Genomic DNA, 20,892 nt, shown 5'->3' with positions numbered 1-20,892 from the left:
TCCTGACCTCGTGATCCACCCGTCTCGGCCTCCCAAAGTGCTGGGATTACAGGCTTGAGCCACCGCGCCCGGCCTGGTTGCCCATTTTTATGATTATTTCTCAATAATATGCTAAACAAGGGGTGGATTATTCATGCCTCCCCTTTTTAGACCATATAGGGTAACTTCCTGACGTTGCCATGGCGTTTGTAAACTGTCATGGTGCTGATGGGAGTGTAGCAGTGAGGACGACCAGGGGTCACCTTGTGGCCATCTTGGTTTTGGTGTGTTATGGCCAACTTCTTTACTGCAACCTGTTTTATCAGGTCTTTATGACCTGTATCTTATGGCGACCTCCTACCTCATCCTGTGACTTACAATGCGTTAACCATCTGGGAATGAAGCCCGGTAGGTCTCAGCCTCATTTTACCCAGCTCCTATTTGAGGCAGAGTTGCTGTGGTTCAAACACCTCTGACAGCTTTGCATGCTCATGTGTAAATTTCAAGGTGTTTTCCTTGAGGCAGATGTTCATCACGTTATAATCACTGTCTTTCTGAACTCAGCCATGAAAGGCTGAGTCTGATTTCATGTGCTCTGTCCTCACAATGACACTGTGAGAAGAGGAGGTCAGAGTAATCCAGGAGGGGCAAATGGTTCTGGCAAAGGCCCAGAGGTGGGGTGAGCAGGGTGTGGCTGGAGGGTCTGGGAGGCACACAGGTGAAACGACCAGGACACTCTGAAGTGGTCACTCTAGCAAAGCGGCTCCCAACCTTAACAGGCATCAGGACCACAGAAGAGTTTGACGGAGATATTGCTGAGCCCCACCCCGAGAGCTTCCGATTCACAGGTCTGCGGTGGGGCCTGAGAATCTGCATTTCTAAGAAGTTCACAGGTGCCGCTGCGCTGCTGCTGCTGACCTGGGGACCGCATCGTGGGAACTGCTGCCCTAGTGTGAGAGATGCACTTTGGGCAGCATGCTAGTGACGCGTGGATGGACGATTCTTTTATTTGTTTTAATGCATACTGGAAAAATGCAACTAGCACATCAAACTATATTTTTAAACAATGAGTAGATTTAAGAATATATTTATATTTTTGTATAAACATATTTTTTATATTTTTAAACAATGAGTAGATTTGAGAATATATTTACATATACATGTAGCTGTATGTAGCATGAAGATTGGTGAAGATGGTGATGGTGCTACGGGAATGACTGAGGTTTGGGCAGTACTGACGCAGGAAAGGGCCAAGAATGGGATTCAGACAGGCCCCAGTCAAATTCTACTTCCACTGTGTGATGGCAGATCCAGCCTCGCAGCTTTCTTGTTTATAAAATGGCATTACTACATTTCCACGAGTGTTTTTCAGGATGTGTGAGGATCAACTAACTAACAACTAACTAGCTCCTTCCCTCCTTTCCATCCTTCCCCAGGAGGAAGGCACAGTCCCTTCCCTTGGACTATTCTCATTCTAGGCAACAGGCTCTGTCACCTTTAAATGCCAAGAAATTGTGAGGGGCTATGGGAATCCCAGGTCCCCACCCTTAAAACAGAAACCACCCCTCCCTCTGGCTGAAGCCTGAGGATTCTGGAAGGGGAAGCAGGCTTGGGCTGGGGAGCAGAGGGTCCCGCAACCGTCCCCCGGATGGGCAGGCCCAGACCCTGGGCCCCCAGCTTGTCTACCTCCCCGGGCTCAGGCTGCACAGTGCGGTCCTGTGGGGCAGCAGTGCCTTTTCTAATCTTGCTGCCTTAGGTTAATATCAAAGCTGCTTGGCGAATCCTGAGCCCGTGCCCATGTGAGGTGGGTGGACCTGGGTCTGGCCTAGAGAATCCATCCAGGACTGAATCCACATTCCTTTTTCAGGGGCAGTAGGCCCCGTCACAGGGCCTAGTCTGAATGGTAGTGGGAGAGCAGCAAAGAAAACAAATGACTTAACAAGGAAAATTAAAATATTCTTGGGATCATCAGCATGGAGAAACTTCTCTGGAGGCGCCCTCCAGAAAGCTCAAACTCCAAGCAACTGGTCTTGCTCCGGTCCAAAGGACTACTAATGGGAGGGGTGACGATGGGAGACAGGCAGCGTTTTAAGTGAACCCCTAAATCCATGATTTTGGCGGAGCCCTGTAAACTCTAGTGGTGTTGCCATCACACCATTCATTCCACAGGGCTTTCTGCTCCCTGCCCTCCTCATTTTAATGATCTCAGACAGACATAAAAATGGCTGAGCTCAGCATAAGTGACTGAGACATGAACATTGCCTCAGGGTCCCCGTGGACCCCAGCTGGGTACCATGCCGCCCTAGGTTCTACTTTGACAGGATAAAGTGAACTCATATATTCAGTTGTTTTAAGTGAGCTAACGCTAGGCAGTGCCAGAGGACGAAGACATAAATCTTTCCTAGAGCTCAGAGTCACTGCCAAACACCTTGGATAAAACTTTCTGCTTGTTCAAGATGGTTTTTCCTCCCCTCTAAAAATGAGGAGAGGAAAAGTACTAAAAAATCTAAGGGGCTAGGGGGAGGGTGTTAGCAGATTCTGGGAATGACAAACTTGTCAACGCTTTGGCCTCATAAAAATTCTTTTAGTAAGAAAGGCAAACTTTTAAAGTGATTTTTCTTACCGCTCTTAGTGGGTGTCGAGGGTGTCACTGGTCACCTGGTCTGCCTGTGTGTTAGCGCTGGCTGGGGAATGAAGGCTTTTCTTATATCTCTGCAGGATGCATTTGCATCAGAGGTGGGACAGCTTGTTACATATCACCCTCGGCTGTGATCACAGCCTCAGATGCTTCTCAACTGGAGCAAACTCAAGCAAGCTGTTTGAAAACATTTTGAAAACATCCCAGCCAGAAGGAAACCTTGTTCTAGCAGTACAGAGCAGTTCAAGGAAGAGGCAATGAGTGGTGTGCCCCACATGGCCTCCGTGTGGCTTGAAATGAACTCCTTTTTTCTCTTTTGCTGATTTTCTTTGCAGTTTTTATTCTTTGCAAACACTTTATAGCAACAAACATGTGAAAGTAAGTCACCTACCCTCTTATCAGCCCTATAATTTGTCAAATGGCTTTGTGTTTCTAAGTTTCTTGCCTATACACATACCTTTTATTTTTATTTTTTTATTTTCTGAGACCAAGTCTCACTCTGTTGCCCAAGTTGGAGTGCAGTGGCGTGATCTTGGCTCACTGCAACCTCCGTCTCCCTGGATCAAGCAATTCTCATGCCTCAGCCTCCCGAGTAGATGGGACTACAGGCATGTGCCACCACGCCCAGCTCATTTTTGTATTTTTAGCAGACAAGGGGTTTCATCATGCTGGCCAGGGTGGTCTTGAACTCCTGACCTCTGGTGATCCACCTGACTCGGCCTCCCAAAGTGCTGGGGTTACAGGCATGAGCCACTGCACCTGGCCTGTACACATAGCTTTAAAGCATAACTGTGACCAGGATTCTAGCACCCCCTAACCCCACTCTCCTTTTTTTCAGCCAAGAATCCTCACCTAGATCCGTGATCTAAAACTTTGCTACTCAAAGTGTGGTCTGGAAACTAGTGGCAGCACCATCCCAGACCTACTAAGCCAGAAATCTGCAGGTGAACAAGATCCCCACTGGATCATATTTATGTTAAAGTTTGAGAGAGAGTGCTCTAAAACAGAGATCCCCGACCTTTCTGGCACCAGGGACTGGTTTTGTGGGAGACAATTTTTCCACAGACAGGGGTGTGGGGGGAATGGCTTTGGGATGATTCAGGTGCATTACATTTATTGTGCACTTTAATTTCTATTATTACATTGTAATATAGAATGAAATAATTATACAACTCATCATAACGTAGACTCAGTGGGAGCCCTGAGCTTGGTTTTTTTGCAACTAGATGGTCCTATCTTGAGGTGATGGGAGACAGCGACAGATCATCAGCATTAGATTCTCATAAGGAGCACGCAACCCAGATCCCTCGCATGTGCAGTTCACGATACGGTTTGTGCTCCTATAGGAATCGAATGGCGCTGCTGATCTGACAGGAGGCAGAGCTCAGGTGGTAATGTGAGTGATAGGGAGCGGCTGTAAATACAGACGAAGCTTTGCTCGCTCACCTGCCACAAACCTCCTGCTAGGCAGCCCGGTACCGGTCAGTGATCCGGGGGCTGGGAACCCCTGCTGTAAAACACATTAGCTAAGACAAAACTCTACCACAAATCGGGGTTACACAATTTCCTCCTTCCCTCCCTCTTCCCATAGTTGTGGAACATCTGGGGAGTGCTAGGAACTGGGTTGGGTGCTGGGCCTGACAGAGAGCCAGGTCCATTACAAATGGTCTCTACCTTCAAGCCATTTAGGCCTGTCAGAGGCTGAAGCATGATAGCACTGTGGTGTCAGGGAGGAACAGGACTGAAGAGCTGGAAGAATCCTGGGGAGGTGGTGCCGGGGCAGGTGATGTGGCTTTGTCCATGGCCACAGAGCAGGTTCATGGGCAGGCAGGACTCGAGCCCAAGCTTCCTCCTGTCACGTGCACTTGCTCTTGGCTGGCAGATTTCGGACCCTTGGCAGACAAGTTGGCATATGGGGATGCACAGAAATGAAATGCCCAAGGTTGCTGCCAGGTCCTCCTCCATCAGGCAAGCCCCTGGAGACCACCTCAGTGCCCATCCTCCCTGCCTCTCCCCTCGGCTAGCACAGCCTCTTGCTCAGGTGTCTAAGGGGCTTTGCTCCTAGCATATCTCCTGACCTTTTTGAGACAAGGAAGATCTAGCATGTGATTCAAAACTGTAAAGAAATCTATTCTCCACAAAGTAATGTATGCACTGAATACATTACTCCTGCCAAATGGATGCCATCAAATAAAATATCAGAGGAACTTTTGGAAATTGGTTAAATGGATCTAAAACTGATCTTGAGAAATAAACTGGTAATGACATTTTTTCAAATATGAGAGATAATGAAAACAGCCAGGAGGGGGAGCAAGTCCTTAAACTAAAACACATCGTATAACAATAATACACAAAACTGTGGTGTTGGCCCAAGAATAAACTGGAATTAAGTAGATACCCAGAATCTTGTTTTATGTGTTTTGAGGTATGTAGAAATTTAATATGATAAGGGAGATGTAAGAATAGGAAATAGAGGTTTCTCAGTGATATACCTCACACCAGAACAAATTACAGACGGACTAAAGCTGAGTATCTTTTTAAAGATAAAAATCACAATAACTAAAAATAAAATTAAACATGTTTTCTAGAGCAGTGCTAATATTCTAGAACCAGTAGAGAATCAATTATTGATATATTTCATTACAAAAAATTAAATAATTTTGTGTGAAACAACTATAACACATTTTAAAATGCAGTCAGACTGAGACAGACAATATGTTGTCAGTAAAATAGAAGGTTAATGTCTTTATTTTATTTGGAAACAGAAATTCACACATATATTTCACACAACTGGACAAAGAAAACATTAACATCTCACAAGATAAAAGGGCAAAGAACACTACAGATGCTTTTCAAATGATGAACCACTTTAAAAAATACAATCTTCGAAGAGAAACATAAACCAAAAAAGTTACCAAGCAATTTTAAAATGAAAATATCCCTTGCTGGTCAAGGTGAGGCGAATTTGGTGTGAAACTATATATTAGTACAGCCACAGTCTATTGAATGCAATGTAGCCCTAACAGAATCTGTTAAAATGCTACTAGTTTTTGACCTGGTACTTGCACTTAATGTCTCTAATCTTAAGAAATAATTTGGAATATTGGGCAAGAAGATATTTGCTGCAGTATGATTTATAATTTAAGCTTTGGAAAAATGGACATCCCATAAATGTTTGACAAAGACAGCTACATGCATATTCACTAGATAGGACCATCTGGTCAATTATTATTTTGAAAATATAATCCCAAAGACTGTGTGGCAACATGAAAAAAACACTTGAATGTTTCAAATAAAAAGATATAACACTATAATTAACCACAAATGTTTATATTAAAGTGAACAGGACTGTATCAAGCTGATAATTTTTATGATAAAGTCATTAGATTTTTGATATTTTGCTCTACTTTGTTTGCTGTTTCATTGCTTTTACAATGTGAACATTACATTAAAAATAATCCACATTCAGCATAAGCTTGGTATAAAGAGATGGTCACATGGGGAAGGAACCAATGCATCTGAAAACTAAGACAGGGTGCAATTAGAAGTTAATCACCCCATTTTCATTTGTGGAAAATAATCTTCTTTTGTGCAAAGCTTCTCTGACTCATGTTCCTCCACCTGTGTAGCTATTCTGTATAGGGTCATGGAAACATGGTATCTTAGAATGGACAGAGTCTCTGAGATCATTTTATTCCAACTCCTGGTAATTCAAGAACCAGAACTACAGCATCTGTTACAAGTAACTATTCATCTTGATTGATTGAATGCTCTCAGGAATGGGGAGTTCACCACCTCATAAAGTGGCCTGCTCAGTCTGTGCCTTCTAAATCATGTCTGAAGCCATTATACATGACTATATTCAGAGGAATGTAACCGAAAGCAGAGATTTCAAGCCATGATCACAAACTAAGGAACTGGAGTGAGGCAGTACCATTCTTTCTAGCAACAGAAAAATATTAAGCTCAAAATAGGAGACCATCCTCATTTATGAAAATTATATTCTAGAAACTGGAATAGAGAAACCCATGGTTATTCTACTGAATATAAATAATTATGGGCAAAGGTTAATTCCCAAAGAGAAATGCTACAGAGAGTTGTCATGCTTCTCTAGAGACTTATTAAAACTTTCAGTTCTTCTGAATACAAGAGGGAGACAGCCCCTCTTCAGAGCTCATTTTTATTGTATCAGAGCCTCTGGCTCTTTCTAACCTCAGCAGAAGTGGAAGTCTGATAAACTGGTAAAGGAGGGCCAGGCAGTTCCAGACATGGGCCCGTGGGACCCTCCGTGGGTTTGCCAAACACAGTGGGACATCTCTTAGGCAAGAATCATCCCAGTTCAGGTGTGTTTTCTGTATTTCACTAGAAGAATCTAAAAGTTTAATGTTTAAAGGGGGATAGAAAATCCACATTAAAAATGGAGAATGGTGCTTCGGCCCTACCCACATTTAAAACTGATAGTTTGCAAAGCAGTAAGAGAAATCAGCCAATGGCTCAAACAGCATCTCTCCTGGCAGACACCAGGCAACACAGTGAGGGGCAGCGAAGGAGGGTGTGGGAAGTCCAGGCCCATCCTTCTGAGGGACCCAGGTGGCACAGGAAGGTGGCAAGGGATAAGGCAGAACCCCGAGAGTGAAAACACCAACCTGGGGATGTGAGCAGCAGAACAGGAAGAGGAGTCAGCAGACAGAAATGAGAAGGAGAGGCTGGGCGCAGTGACTTACGCCTGTAATCCCAGCACTCTGGGAAGCCAAGGCGTGTGGATCACCTGAGGTCAGGAGTTTGAAACCAGCCTGACCAATACGGTGAAACCCCATCTCTACTAAAAAAAATACAAAAATAAGCCAGGCGTGGTAGCTACTCGGGAGGCTGAGACAGGAGAATTGCTTGAACCGGGGAGGCAGAGGTTGCGGTGCCGAGATCATGCCACTGCACTCCAGCCTGGGCAACACAGTGAGTCTCCATCTCAAAAAAAAAAGAAGAGAAAAAAAAAAAAAGAGAGAGAGAGAGAAGGGAAAATGTCAAATTCTCTCAGCCAGTAAAAGTATAGAAAATGTTGGGGGTGAATGCCTCTTGGATTCTTTCTAGAACAAAAAGTTGGATTCCCTGTAGCATAGAACAAGACTGATGATTTCATAGTTTGTGGGTTAATATGATATGAGGGTCTTGGATATACATAATTATTCCCCAGAAGTAATGGAGAGTTGAAGTGAGAGGGTTAGGATTGAAGCGGATCTGACCTTTCTGTCACTCCCTTGGGAAAAGCAGTATGTGCCAGACGGCTGGGCTCCTGAAGACCCTCCTGCAAGGCGAGCATGATGGGCTGTCTGTACAATGTGGATGAGAACAGAGTAATGGTTCAGAAAGCAAAGTGCAGGCCCATCCCAACAGCTGGACTGTCTCCACATGGGTTCTCTTTCTAATCTAGGTCCTGACTTGGATCAAAGGGATGGAGACTGAGCCTCTCAGAGGACCAGGAACCAAGCCAAGGCTTGACAAAACCAGCCTCTCTCTCTCTGGTGTCTGGAAAGGTACTGCTCATCATCCACCGCCCCCATCACTCCTCTAAGATTTTCCACTGTTGGTCATATGTGCAGAGACTGCCAGCAGCTTTCATGGTGACCGAGCTTTGCTGAGGAGGATCAACACTTTCTCATGACCAAAAGCAATAATGTCTCTTGAGAAGCAGCTGTCACACATCCTACCAGACTATGACCAACTCATTTGCCTTTCCTATTATTAATGGTTGCCTTAGATCCAGCACCTAACATCATAGCAGCCGTGTTCCAGGCGAGGTGTTCACTCACCCACTGGAAGTCACAGTCCTGCTCCACGTAATGATGAATTTCAATATGCTAACAGTATTAAGCTGGCCAAGATCAACTTAATAGATTTGGTTTAGTCTTTGGTGCCAAGAAATATACAGCTGATTAACCCAGCTCACAGTTGCACTGAAATCACCTGGTGTTTCCTTGCCTCTTTATCTACTTTGTTCTCAGGCAGGCATTGAGAGAGATGACCTTGGCCAAGCCATGCAGGAAGACAGGAAAATTGCTTACAGCTCTGACAAGGAACCGCACGCTGCAGAAAACAGCCTTTGGATTGTTGACTCACCAAACTAGCCAGTTCATGTTAATGCAGCTGTGATACAGGATGGCGTTGCTGCCTCCTAGGTGGCGAGACAAAGGGATGTGAGGAGGGGGCAAAGGGGAACGCAGAAAAATGCCCAGTGCATGCAGACCCGTGGGAACAGCTGCCAAACAGAAATTACTGAGGACACGCGTGAGGGTAACTGGTGGAGACCTTACCAGAGTTTGAACTGGAAAGGGAAGTGGTAAAGTTTTATTTAGGACACCCCAAGGCTGAGCTGAGCATGGTGGAAAGTCGAACTCGATTCTCGAATAGTAAGAGAACAAAGTATCTGGATACACTTACCATGCTCATTCACCCTGTGCCATATAATTAGGGTTCAAAACTAGGATGGAAAACCTCAAAAAAATTATTAGTGAATGAGAAAGTGGCGAAAGAAAAAAAATTTACTCAACAAAGACAAAAGTTCCTTAGACGCCTAGGATGCCCTGGGCACTGTTAGGGGTATTGAGCGGACAAGAGTGATCACCAGCTTCCAGTCCAGAGAGGAGGGCAGATGTAGGATAAGGAGAGCCAGGATGGACACCGAGCAGCAGGAGTTCCACGTCTTACAAGTTTTGTCCCCGAGGGCCTTTCTGCCTGAGGGCCTCCCCTGGGACGGCCGTCTTCAGTACCACTGCTCTACCTGTGCTTGCGGCTCCCTTATGGAAGTGGGTATTTCTGGGCTCTGCCCTCGGAGAGTCTGGTTTCATCTGCATGGGGAAGGAAATCTGTATTTTGTTCCCCGGGCTCTCCAGGTAATTATGATGAGCTACGTCTGGAACACTTCCTCTCATAGCCTCAGGTTAGAAAGTTGCTGGGAAGTCCATGCTGAGAAGGCATAGTTGAAGACATCCTGCTCTCCTGTAGTAGATCCTGAGTGTCCTCTCCTGTCGAAGCTGGCCTAGATGGTATTAGGGTCCCTCCTCTGTGCTACGCTAGTGACCTGGGCCCGCTTGCTTTTGCACAGTCTGTTATCATGCTGGCTTATTCTAGGTCTCTGCCATTAGGCTCTGAATTCCAACATGGCAGTTGTATCTCACTCACCTCCTTTTCCCTGGTGTGTAGCATAAAGGGTACACAATAAATATCTGTTGCTAAATGAGAGAGCGTTTTTTTTTTTGTTTTTTTGTTTTTTTTTTGAGACAGAGTCTTATTCTGTCACCCAGGCTAGAGTGCAGTGGCATGATCTCAGCTTACTGCAACCTCAGCCTCCCAGGTTCAAGCGATTCTCCTGCCTCAGCCTCCTGTGTAGCTGGGATTACAGGCACGCACCACCACCCCTGGCTAATTTTTGTATTTTTAGTAAAGAAGGGGTTTTACCATGTTGGTAAGGCTGGTCTTGAACTCCTGACCTCGTGATCCGCCCGCCTTGACCTCCCAAAGTGCTAGGATTACAGGTGTGAGCCACTGCACCCGGCCACGTGATGATTTTTATGTATTTCTGAGCCCTGCTCTCTGGGAGAAAACACGGGCAGGGTGACATGGAAGAGGAATATCAAAATAGATATGCCAGGAACCACCATCCCACCGGTGACAGGGGCGCTCACTGCAGCCACTGGTGCAGTCTGGTGCCGTGACAGAGCTGGTATCAGCGCTCTGGCTGCAAGATCTGCTCCAGCTTTCTGGGAGACTCTCTATTTACCCCATTTTCTCAAGCTCACTACACTTTACTTTTGAGTAGGAAATACGAAAAATTAAAACATATCTCAATGGGACTTGTGGGAAAATGTCCAGGATTCTCAGATATACCTTTAAATGCTTAAAAACAAAAAAAATTTTTGCTCTCTGAAATGTTACTTCTTTAATAAGGTATGTGGGGTTTTTTTTACCCTCCACCGACTGCTTTTAAGAAATGCCCATAATAAAGCCACACTTTTAGAGACCATGAAATAAATGATGAGGGAGAAATCTTCTCTAATTTGAAGACAGTAAGAAGCAAAATAGAAAAATATTCTGAAATTCTGTATGTCCCTTGAAACATTGAAGAAGCAAAATAGTCTTTCTTCCTAATGGTTTCACTTTTTTAAAGTTTTAATCTGTACTTTCACTTAAGAACATGCACGTGCATGCATGGGGGAGTTTAAGGTGAGGAGCGCGGAGAGGCATAAATGGCTGCAAAGGGCACCTGTGAATGAGGTCTGACGACACGGGGCTTTCTCCTACCCGCTCAGCTTCCAAAATCAGTGAAGCTCTACCGCCCTCTCGTGACACAGTAAGATGCTCCCAAGAGGCACGATCTGCTCAGATTGTAAAAACCAAATCCAAAAACACACAGTAGCCCACATTGAGATATTACCTGTACAAAGATTAGAATAAGAAATAATCTTGCTTTTTTTTTTTTATTCAAAAGGATCACAAGCTTCACATCAATTTGGTTTCAAAAAGATCTCATGTCTTAACACTAAGTACAGTGACATTTATTTTGCCATCTGTGACAGTTTCATGTCGAAAAAGCCCAACGTAAAAAAACTACCTTCAAAACCCACTGAGATGTTCTCACATAAACTAGGATATTGCACAAACAATAAAGTTCTTTCCTCAATAGTCAATCTTTTCAATTTCATCCATGTCTTCAGCGTTGAGTTGTTTAATACTGCTGTCTAAAAGAACAAAAGAGAACAGAACCAGTCTTACGTCAGGGTCTAACTGGAACTTCATTCCATCCAGATTTCTGAAGACAGTGATACCTTGTATAGAAAGCCCTGATATAGGAACATAAGGAAGGAAGGGTGTCAAAGTCACTGACCAAGACTAACTCAAACAGCATCAAATGCCACAGACCATGGAATGTATGTATCTAGACACGCTGGGGCAAAGAAGGCCAGAGTGGAAGTGAGGAGAGCCTGGGAGGGACTGAGACTCTTCTACTGCAGTCACTGCCTGAGACCAGGGCCTTAGGAGCTCACCATAGCGACAGTGGCCTTAACGCATCTTCCTCCCCCTGTCCTCCCCAGTTAGCCTAACACAGGGGCACTTAACCTACTTCCCTGAAAGGTCGGTGGATGTGCTACAGTCAGTCTACCAACCTATGAAAATTATATTCCAAATGGCCTGTGTGTGCCTACGTGTACTTCCCTGGGGAGAGCGCTTATTGCTTTCTACAAAGGTTAAGTACCACTGTCCTGGAAGGTGTTCCTCCTCCCCTGCTCCCCAGCCAGATCCATGGGCTGTGGGGCACGGGACAATTCGAGCCATGGGACCTTTGGAGTTTCCACCAGAGAAATCCGCCAGTCCAGAGTTCCAGCAGGCCGTCATCAGAGCCTGCCTTGTTTAGATGGGGGGCTGAAGGAAAGGTCGCAGACTTCAGAATTTAGGACTTTCCCGTTTGGGAGGGTGGGCAAGAGGAGGGAAAAAGCATAAGTAAAAGAGAACTGAAGAGAATCTTAAAGGATGTTACTACTTTGCTTAGGGGATTTCTTTATAAGATGTGAAAATCTGCTCCACAATCTGCTCTGCCTTCACAAGATGTGAAATTCTGACTCCAGAATGAGTTATAACATGTAAATCTGAGCTCTATTTTTTTTTTTTTTTTTTTTCTGAGATGGAGTCTAGGTCTTTTGCCAGGATGGAGTGCAGTTGTGCGACCTTAGCTCACTGCAACCTTTGCCTCCTGGGTTCAAGTGATTCTCCTGCCTCAGCCTCCCCAGCAGCTAGGACCACAGGTGCCCACCACCACGCCCAGCTAATTTTTGTATTTTTAGTAGAGATGGGGTTTCACCATGTTGGCCAGGATGGTCCGGATTTCCTGACCTCGCGATCTGACCACCTTGGCCTCCCAAAGTGCAGGGATCACAGGTGTAAGCCACCACACTCAGCCTGAGCTCATATTAATTCTACTTGATCAAAATAATTTTTAACTACCATATAAGCACTATTTAATCATCTGTCTCATATTAGAACCCTGGTCCTGTGAAGTAGAAGCCTTCCAGTTCATGCATTCTGCTGCCACTCCTCTCATGAGCTCTCCAGCACACATCATGGCTGTCAGACTGGCAGGTCTACAGGTCATATTGTGAGGGTGGTGCTACTTACTAAAGTGGTCCTGGATTTTCATGAGCGAGGGCAGCTTATCCACTTCAATCATGTTGAAGGCAAGGCCCTTCTTCCCAAAGCGCCCTGTCCGCCCTATGCGGTGGAGGTAGGTCTCATAGTCTGGCTCCTCTCCTTGTTTCACAGGGAGATCAAAGTTCACAACAATCGTGACCTGCTTCACATCAATCCCTAGAAGAGGAAAAACACCAGAGGGTCCTGCAATGCTTTCCTCAGGACACGGGCCATTCAAGGACCATGTTTGCCAAGGGAATTCGTATTTATAGAGAAAATTTAGAAATCCAACCTGGGCTTATGTAATTGAGACAGGTACTTTGGTTAGGAAGTTTGCTTGCATGCTGTGATGTCTTGATGCTACATAAGAGTGTCCATAGAGAATGCTACAGAAATGTAAATATACACAAGGCATGTGTGTGTGTGTGTGTGTGTGTGTGTGTGGTGGAGAGGTGCCCTCACCAAGCCCACAGAGCCACCCTCTCATCTCTACTCCTGCTGTACCAAGTCCCAGCAGGCCCTGTAGTCTCACACCTGCTTACCCAACATGGGGCTCTGGCTCTGCTCCATTTCATGGCTATTGTTCTGGTCAGGTCTTTTCAAGCCCTTACCTCAACGGTTACAACAACTTCCAGACTGATTTCTCACCACTCTCTTCCCCTACTCCTCTCATCTCTCCTATGGTGGTCACCAGAGCAATGTCCAGCACACCTGTGTTCAAAACCCACTGCCCAAATTGTACAGGAAAAGTACAAGCAATTCAAGACCTCAAACCACCTAAAGTCTCATCTCTTTCTCTCTTGACTCACAAATACAACACTCCAGTCAAGGTCTGGCCATTTCCTGAACAAACGTAAATTCTCATTCAACTGAACTGCTACCCTTCCTGCAAAACTTTTCTTTTTCTCTTCTCCTTCTTCTTCTTTTCCTTTTTCTTTTTGAGATGGAGTCTCGTTCTGTAACCCAGGTTGGAGTGCAGTGGTACGATCTTGGCTCACTGCAACCTCTGCCTCCCAGGTTCAAGTGATACTCCCATCTCAGCCTCCTGAGTAGCTGGGATTACAGCTGGTCATCACTGTGTCTGGCTAATTTTTGTATTTTTAGTAGAGACGCGGTTTCACCATGTTGGTCAGACTAGTCTTGAACTCCTGACCTTAAGCAATCCACCCGCCTCGGCCTCTCAAAGTGTTGGGATTACAGGCGTGAGCCACCGCACCCGCCCTGCAAAACCTTTCAGATTGAAGGCTGCCTCGGAAGACTTCTGCACTTCCCCTCCCCACTGTGCCTTCCTTTTCAACATTAACAAACTGTCCAGGTCAGGATCCTTGCGCTCCTTGCACTGTGCCTTGACCTGGAGCTCTCTGTGCCTTCCTTCCTCTAGGGTCTGGAGTTATGCTGTCCAATATGGTAAATGTTAGCACCATGTGGCTATATTTAAATTAAATAAAATTAAAAATTCAGTTTGTCAATCACACTAGCCACATTTCAAGTGCTCAAGAGCCAATATGGTTAGTGGAAAAATTCAGTTCCTCAATCACACGAACCACATTTCAAGTGCTCAAGAGCCGATATGGCTAGTGGCTACCAACTGAAGGGCACAGAACAGAACATCTCCATCACTGCAGAAAGCTCTACTGAATAGCACCAGTATAGAGAGGTGAGAGCCTAGGCTGTGAGCTCCTAAGGGATAGGAACCTCATCCTTTTTTCAGGATACCCTTCCCAAGAGCAGAGCTCAGCATCCACTCCTAGCACGGCAGGTTGTCAGTTCTGTGTGCTAAACTAAGAATTAACCAGGAAATGTGATTTGAGTATGGAGTCCAGGCAATGATTTAGAAGGGATGAAGAATGCAGGAAGGCCCTTCTCTTGAAAAAACAAAGGATTTTTTTTTCACCAGTAGTCAACACTTTTAAAATTAGAAACTCCACAGAGATGTTCAACATCATTAGTTATCAGAGAAATGCAACTTAAAACCACAATAAGATCCCAGTATACATCTACCAGAATGGTTAAAATTAAGAGTGACGTTAGCAATTGCTGGCAACTGGAAGAGTTTTACAGCTTCTTATAAAGCTAAATGTATACTTATCACAGGACCTAACAATCCCACTCCTAGATATTTACCCAAGAGAAATGAAAACATATCTCTAAATAAAGACCTACACATGAATTTTTATTACTGCCTTGTTAAGTATAGCCCCAAACTGAAAGCAATCCAAATGTCCATCAACTGGTGAACAGACGAACTATCAATAGAATACTATCAGTAATTAAAAGGAAATGAACTGCTGGTGCATGTAATGCTGAGCATTATGTCAGGTGGAAGAAGTTACACAAAGGCTATATACAGTATGATCTGATTCTGTGTCTCCAAAAATATGGAGACAGAAATCTGATCAGTAGTTGCCAGGGGCCATGGGATGGGAAGGGAGACTGGCTGAAAGGAGTGTGAGGAAACTGGGGAGATGGAGATGCTCTATATTTTGATGACAGTGATAGTTGCATGATTGCATGTTTGTCGAAACTCACGAAACTGTACACTTAAAAAGAATGCATTTTATCATATGCAAATTAGAACTCAAGACCTGACTTGAAACACACACCTCGAGCGCAAACATTGGTTGTTATGAGAACCTTCTCTTTCCCATCCCGAAACCTCTGAATGATGGAAGCTCGCTGCTCCACGGTCAGTTCTCCGCTCAACAAAGACACCTGGTGGCCATCCTGTACCATCTCCACGGTCAACCACTTAGCGTTTCGACGAGTCTATGTAAAAAAGCAAAACCCACCCCAGCACCCCAAGGTTAAGCAGAGCAGCCTAGCTGTGCTTGTGACACCATGCATGCAGGGCAGGGGTAGGAGAGGGCTGCAGAGGAGTTTAGTTTCACCTCTCCCTCAGTCCTCGAGGGCCTTAAAATGTGGCATGGCATCCTCCCTCCGTCTGTGCTTCTAAGGCTCACATCCTCTCCACCAGTCAGACCTCTGGCTTTCTCACCCACGAAACGGAGATAAATGTGCTACATCTACCTCACATGTGCTATGATGACAAAATGATACCATGTAACAATGGCAACAACAGACACTCTAAGAGTGCTTGTTTCCCATGTGCCAGACATCTGGCTGAAATCTTTACGTGCATTACTGTGAGGGTCATGTGTTTTCACAACAAATTAATGAAGTAGCAACCTAGTTTCATTTAAAAAATTAAAAAGAGACCAGGTGCAGTGGCTCACACCTGTAATCCCAGCACTTTGGGAGGCCGAGGCGGGTGGATTACCTGAGGTCGGAAGTTCGAGACCGGCCTGGCCAGCATGGTGAAACCCCGTCTACACTAAAAAAATACAAAAATTAGCCAGGTGTGGTGGCAGGCACCTGTAAGCTCAGCTACTCGGGAAGTTGAGGCAGGAGAATCGCTTGAACCCAGGGGACAGAGATTGCAGTGAGCTGAGATCGCGCCATTGCACTCCAGCCTGGGCAGCAGAGTGAGACTCCGTCACAAAAAAAAATAAAAAATAAATAAATAAATAAAATGCAAACAGACAAAACTCTCAAAGCTTAAAAATGTTATGTAACTTGCCTAAGGTTGCATGGTTAGCCAGTGGCAGAGCTTTCTTTTATTCTACAAATATGTTTTTGGTGCTGTCCACGTGCCAGACAGGTGCTGGTCTAGTGCAGTGGATATGGGAGTGTATGAGAGAGAGGAGACCCTGCTCTCATGAAGCTTAAGAGTGTTTACAGGGTAGTGAGAAAATAAAACACACGAACATGAGAATGTCAGAAAGCAAAAAGCAAACATAAAAATGGGGTGCTGTTAATAGTGAATAACATCCTTCACCTGATAAAGGGTGTCTGTACAAGGTACAATAAACATAAACTGAAATGGGGAAGTGTTAGAAGCAGTCCCTCTGAAAGAAGGCCCTGTGTTTAACATCACTTTGAAGATCCTATTCCATTAACCTTTTTATGTTTCACCCATAAAATACAGGTAATTTCTATTTAGAGCTGTTCTGAAGATTAAACTGGAGACACACAAGAAGTGCTGAACATGGTGCCTGGCTATAGGGCACTTATTATCGTCCCCCACCTCTGTCTGTAGGCATATCTGGGCACGATGAAGACACATCCACAGAGTGTACCTGGCAGAAGATGATGGCCTGGCCAATGGTGATGCTGCCATAAATGTTGCACAGAGCTTGGTATTTGTCTTTCCTGTGCTCACACAACACATAATATTGCCGGATGTTGTTCAGGGTAAGCTCCTCTTTGCGTAACTTGATAACATTAGGGTCAGGGATGATTCGTTCAGCAAAGTGCCACACGGAGTCCTCAAAGGTTGCTGAAAAGAGGAGCATTTGGCATTCGGAGGGTAGAGCTCTGTGACAGAGGAGAGAAGGCTGTCACCCAGCTGCCATCCCATCACTCTTCTTCAAGCACTTCATGCCACTGCCATCAGCCGCTGCACGCACCCCTGTTCCATGTGAGGTGCTGCCTGCAACGACCAGCTGTATCTCCAGGCAGATAGCCAAGGTCCTGCCCCTCCTTGCCACCAAGAATTTAGAAAAGTATACAAACAGAATGTGAAGCTTAGGGCAAAGTTTAGGTATATATTCTGGAGGGGCTGAGGTTTCTCATGCCAATTTCCTCTTTAGGAGAGGCAGACTCACACAGTCACAAGAGGGGTAGACTAGATGCTCTTTATAGTTATAATCTCACACAAAGGTAAATGGAGATGAAGGAAACAGAGCCAGTTATTTGACAGCAGGCATTATATATCTTGGGAGGGAAAGAACAGCCACAGCTAACTTGATTCAGAATGGGAAGAACTAGATACAAATTAAAGGGGAGCAACGGGAAAATACAGTGACTAAAATGTACCCATTCTGAACGCAGAATGAATACAGGGCTGATGCACATCAAGTTAAAGAACAGGTGAAATCAATTTGTGGAGTTAGCAGTTAGGATAGAGGCCGATCCTTGGGTAAAGAGAGGGACCAGTGAGCAGAAAGGGGTTATTAAGGAAATTCTAGGGTGCTGGTAAAATTTTATTCCTTCATCTGGGCTGCTGTTATAAGAGCATGACTTCTTGTGATAAATCACTCAGTGGTACACTTATCATGTATTTCTCTGTATATACTTCATACATCAATAAAAAGTTAACGTTTTAAAACAAAATAAACGAGAGGGACCTGAGGGAAATCAGCTCTTTTGAGAGGGAGACAGAGCACTTTGAAGAATAAACTGTTAGTGCTAAAAGGGAGTGAAAGAGACCATATAGTCCAGTGATTCTCAAACTCAATTTTAACTCTAAGGTCTCCATCATCAAGTAACAATCCAATAGACCTCTGGTCAATTATGTGAGACTGTCTACCTGTGTTATCGTCTCAGCTGCCCACATCCCACTAATGTGATCTTAAAGAGATAAAAAGAATCCACGAAAAACATGGAGAATGGGAGAAGAGAAACTGGTGGATAGGTTATCTAAATACATTTGTGGAAGATGGAAGGGGTGGTAAATTAGAAAGTGGATGAAGCTATACCATGAGCACTGCAGAACAGTGTGTTGATGAAAACGCAGCTAACTGTTCCCTCAGAACCACCGAGAGGTCTAGGATCTGCGAGCTCCAGGAACCAGATAATCAGGGGGAAAGAACTGAAAACAGGGCATATATTAGAAAACATGAGGAAATCTCTGCATTCCACATGCTAGGGCCTCTTGGTCACCTGCTGGGTTACAATCCTGCATCTGGAGAAAGATTGCACAAGGATTTATATCCTAAGGCTTGGGCCATTTTACTGGGATAAATATTGTGGAGAAGTAGTCTAAAACTTTGAAGCTTAGTGAAAGTTTAAGAGTTTGGATTGTTGGTCGGGCGCGGTGGCTCAAGCCTGTAATCCCAGCACTTTGGGAGGTCGAGATGGGCGGATCACGAGGTCAGGAGTTCGAGATCATCCTGGCTAACACGGTGAAACCCCGTCTCTACTAAAAAATACAAAAAACTAGCCGGGCGAGGTGGCGGGCGCCTGTAGTCCCAGCTGCTCGGGAGGCTGAGGCAGGAGAATGGCGTGAACCTGGGAGGCAGAGCTTGCAGTGAGCTGAGATCTGGCCACTGCACTCCAGCCTGGGTGACAGAGCGAGACTCCGTCTCAAAAAAAAAAAAAAAGAGTTTGGATTGTTATTCACAAAGAAAAAATGTATACAAATTATATAACGCAAGAAAACCATGGGATATTCTGTAGAACACACTGGATTCTGAAGACTTAGTATGAAAAAAGAATGTAAAATATCTCATTAATAATTTTTATATGGATTACTTGTTGAAAGGATATTTTGGTGCAATAGGTTAAATAATATATATATTTATTAATTTCACCTCTTTCTTTTTGGATGTGGCTATTAGAAAATTAAAAATTATACATGTGGTTTGCATTAAGTTGCTGTTGGACATCACTGGTTTAACTTGTTTTAAGCAAAAGGAAGGAAGACTATAACAATGGAGGGCTGATCAACCAACATAAACGCTCTATCTAATTATTACTTAATATTCTCTTCAGTATAAAATAAAGGAGACTTTCTTAGAAAGCCCTTTTTGGGGCCAGGCGTGGTGGCTCACACCTGTAATCCCAGCACTTTGGGAGGCTGAGGTGGGTGGATCACTTGAGGCCAGGAACTCGAGACCTGGCCTTGAACTTAATGTCATCCTGATCTCCGGGCTTTTGTTTATTACCTTTTTTTGGGTCATAAACAAACTGGCCAACATGGAGAAACCCCATCTTTACGAAAAGTACAAAAATTAGTTGGGTGTGGTGGCACATGCCTGTAATCCCAGCTACAGCTACTCTTGAGGCTAAGGCAGGAGAATTGCTTGAACCTGCGAGGCAAAGGTTTCGGTGAGCCAAGGTGGCGCCACTGCACTCCAGCCTGGGCGTCAGAGTGAGACTCCGTCTCAAAAAAAAAAAGAAAAAAAAAAGAAACAAAGAAAGCCCTTTTTCACTACTAAATATTTCCTGGAGTTTTGAATTTTTCATTTGCTATTATATAAAACAAACCAACTTATTGGTAAGAGGATGACAAGGAGGGAACCTCCTTTGATCTCTGCTCAAAATTTTTTTAAATAGAAAGGCTGAGGCAGAAAACATGTATAAGGGGCAGGTGGATCCCTCTACTTTAGGTAGATAGGCCTGTGGAAGTAGGAGATTAGATGTTTATTCTGTGCAGAAATTCCAGATTTGGGGATACAAGCCTTAGTAGAAAGTGGGGGCAAAACATATGGCTGAAAAGAGGAGATCAAGTGAAAATATGTATATTAAATGGGACGGCCCTCTCAGCCTGTTCCCCCGCCTTGCTCCCAGAATGTCAGCAACCAAGGGTCTATCCCCCAGAAAAGAGAACAAAAAGACATTACGTAGTCCTAAAGACCTCCAGATGACAATTAACACACAGTGGGCTTCCCAAGCTACAGCCCCAGCCATGCACACAGAGCTGTCCACTGGAATTTCAGCTTCTCACCCTAGATCATGAAAGACTAGCCAAGTGTCACCACATATGAAGAGGAACATTCTGCTGTGAAAGAGGCTATAGGAAACAAAAAGGAAACTTGGATAATTCAGAGACAACGTTAAAACAGAAAAAAATTTTAAAATACTAGAATTAATGGTCTCAGAGAGACAACAGAAGATACTGCATGTGTAACGCAAGAAGAGGAAGCTATATGAAAAAATCAGAGAACACCACTAGCGTGATTGAGACAGAAACAGAATGCTCAATGACTGTGTTATTTTAATGACAAATGGAAGGAAACAAACAACAAAATAATAACCCCGTGCATGATTATTTCTTCTATTTTATATCATTATTTTTTTGGATTGTTATGATTGTGTCCCAGATGGGCTCTCTAAAAAGTCGGTCACTCTAGGGAAAGAGATAACTTAAGAAATGTTCCCAGAACTGGCAGGCCCAGGTTTTGAGAATGAAAGGGTGCAGTATGTGTCTAGTATGATGAATGAAAAAAGACCTGAACCAAAGTATGATATTGAAAACTTTCAGAATACCATAAAGAAGGAAGACCGCAAATGCTTCTAGTGAGAGAAAAAAAAAAAAA

At 44.4% G+C, this 20,892-nt stretch overlaps 1 protein-coding gene across 2 annotated transcripts in view; it reads right to left on the bottom strand.

Annotated features, from left to right (window-relative positions):
* Nucleotides 1–11,056: 11,056 nt before the first annotated feature.
* Nucleotides 11,057–20,892, bottom strand: part of DDX25 (DEAD (Asp-Glu-Ala-Asp) box helicase 25) — a 19,064-nt gene continuing 9,228 nt past the window's right edge. Inside the window, exons 9-12 of one of the 2 annotated variants that reach the window (XM_011934630.1) lie at nucleotides 16,930–17,167; nucleotides 15,397–15,559; nucleotides 12,782–12,970; nucleotides 11,057–11,349 (exon numbers count right to left, since the gene is read on the bottom strand). In XM_011934630.1, the coding sequence (XP_011790020.1) occupies nucleotides 11,288–11,349; nucleotides 12,782–12,970; nucleotides 15,397–15,559; nucleotides 16,930–17,167 (652 nt within the window). In that variant the 3' untranslated portion in view covers nucleotides 11,057–11,287. The remainder of the gene's footprint in view (nucleotides 11,350–12,781; nucleotides 12,971–15,396; nucleotides 15,560–16,929; nucleotides 17,168–20,892) is intronic. The other variant, XM_011934631.1, reaches the window with a different exon arrangement.

Source organism: Colobus angolensis, unplaced genomic scaffold, assembly GCF_000951035.1.
Source record: "Colobus angolensis palliatus isolate OR3802 unplaced genomic scaffold, Cang.pa_1.0 Scaffold137, whole genome shotgun sequence".
NCBI lineage: Eukaryota > Metazoa > Chordata > Mammalia > Primates > Cercopithecidae > Colobus > Colobus angolensis.
Note: the sequence above shows the minus strand (reverse complement) of the source record. Positions and strands in the feature narration are given on the sequence as shown.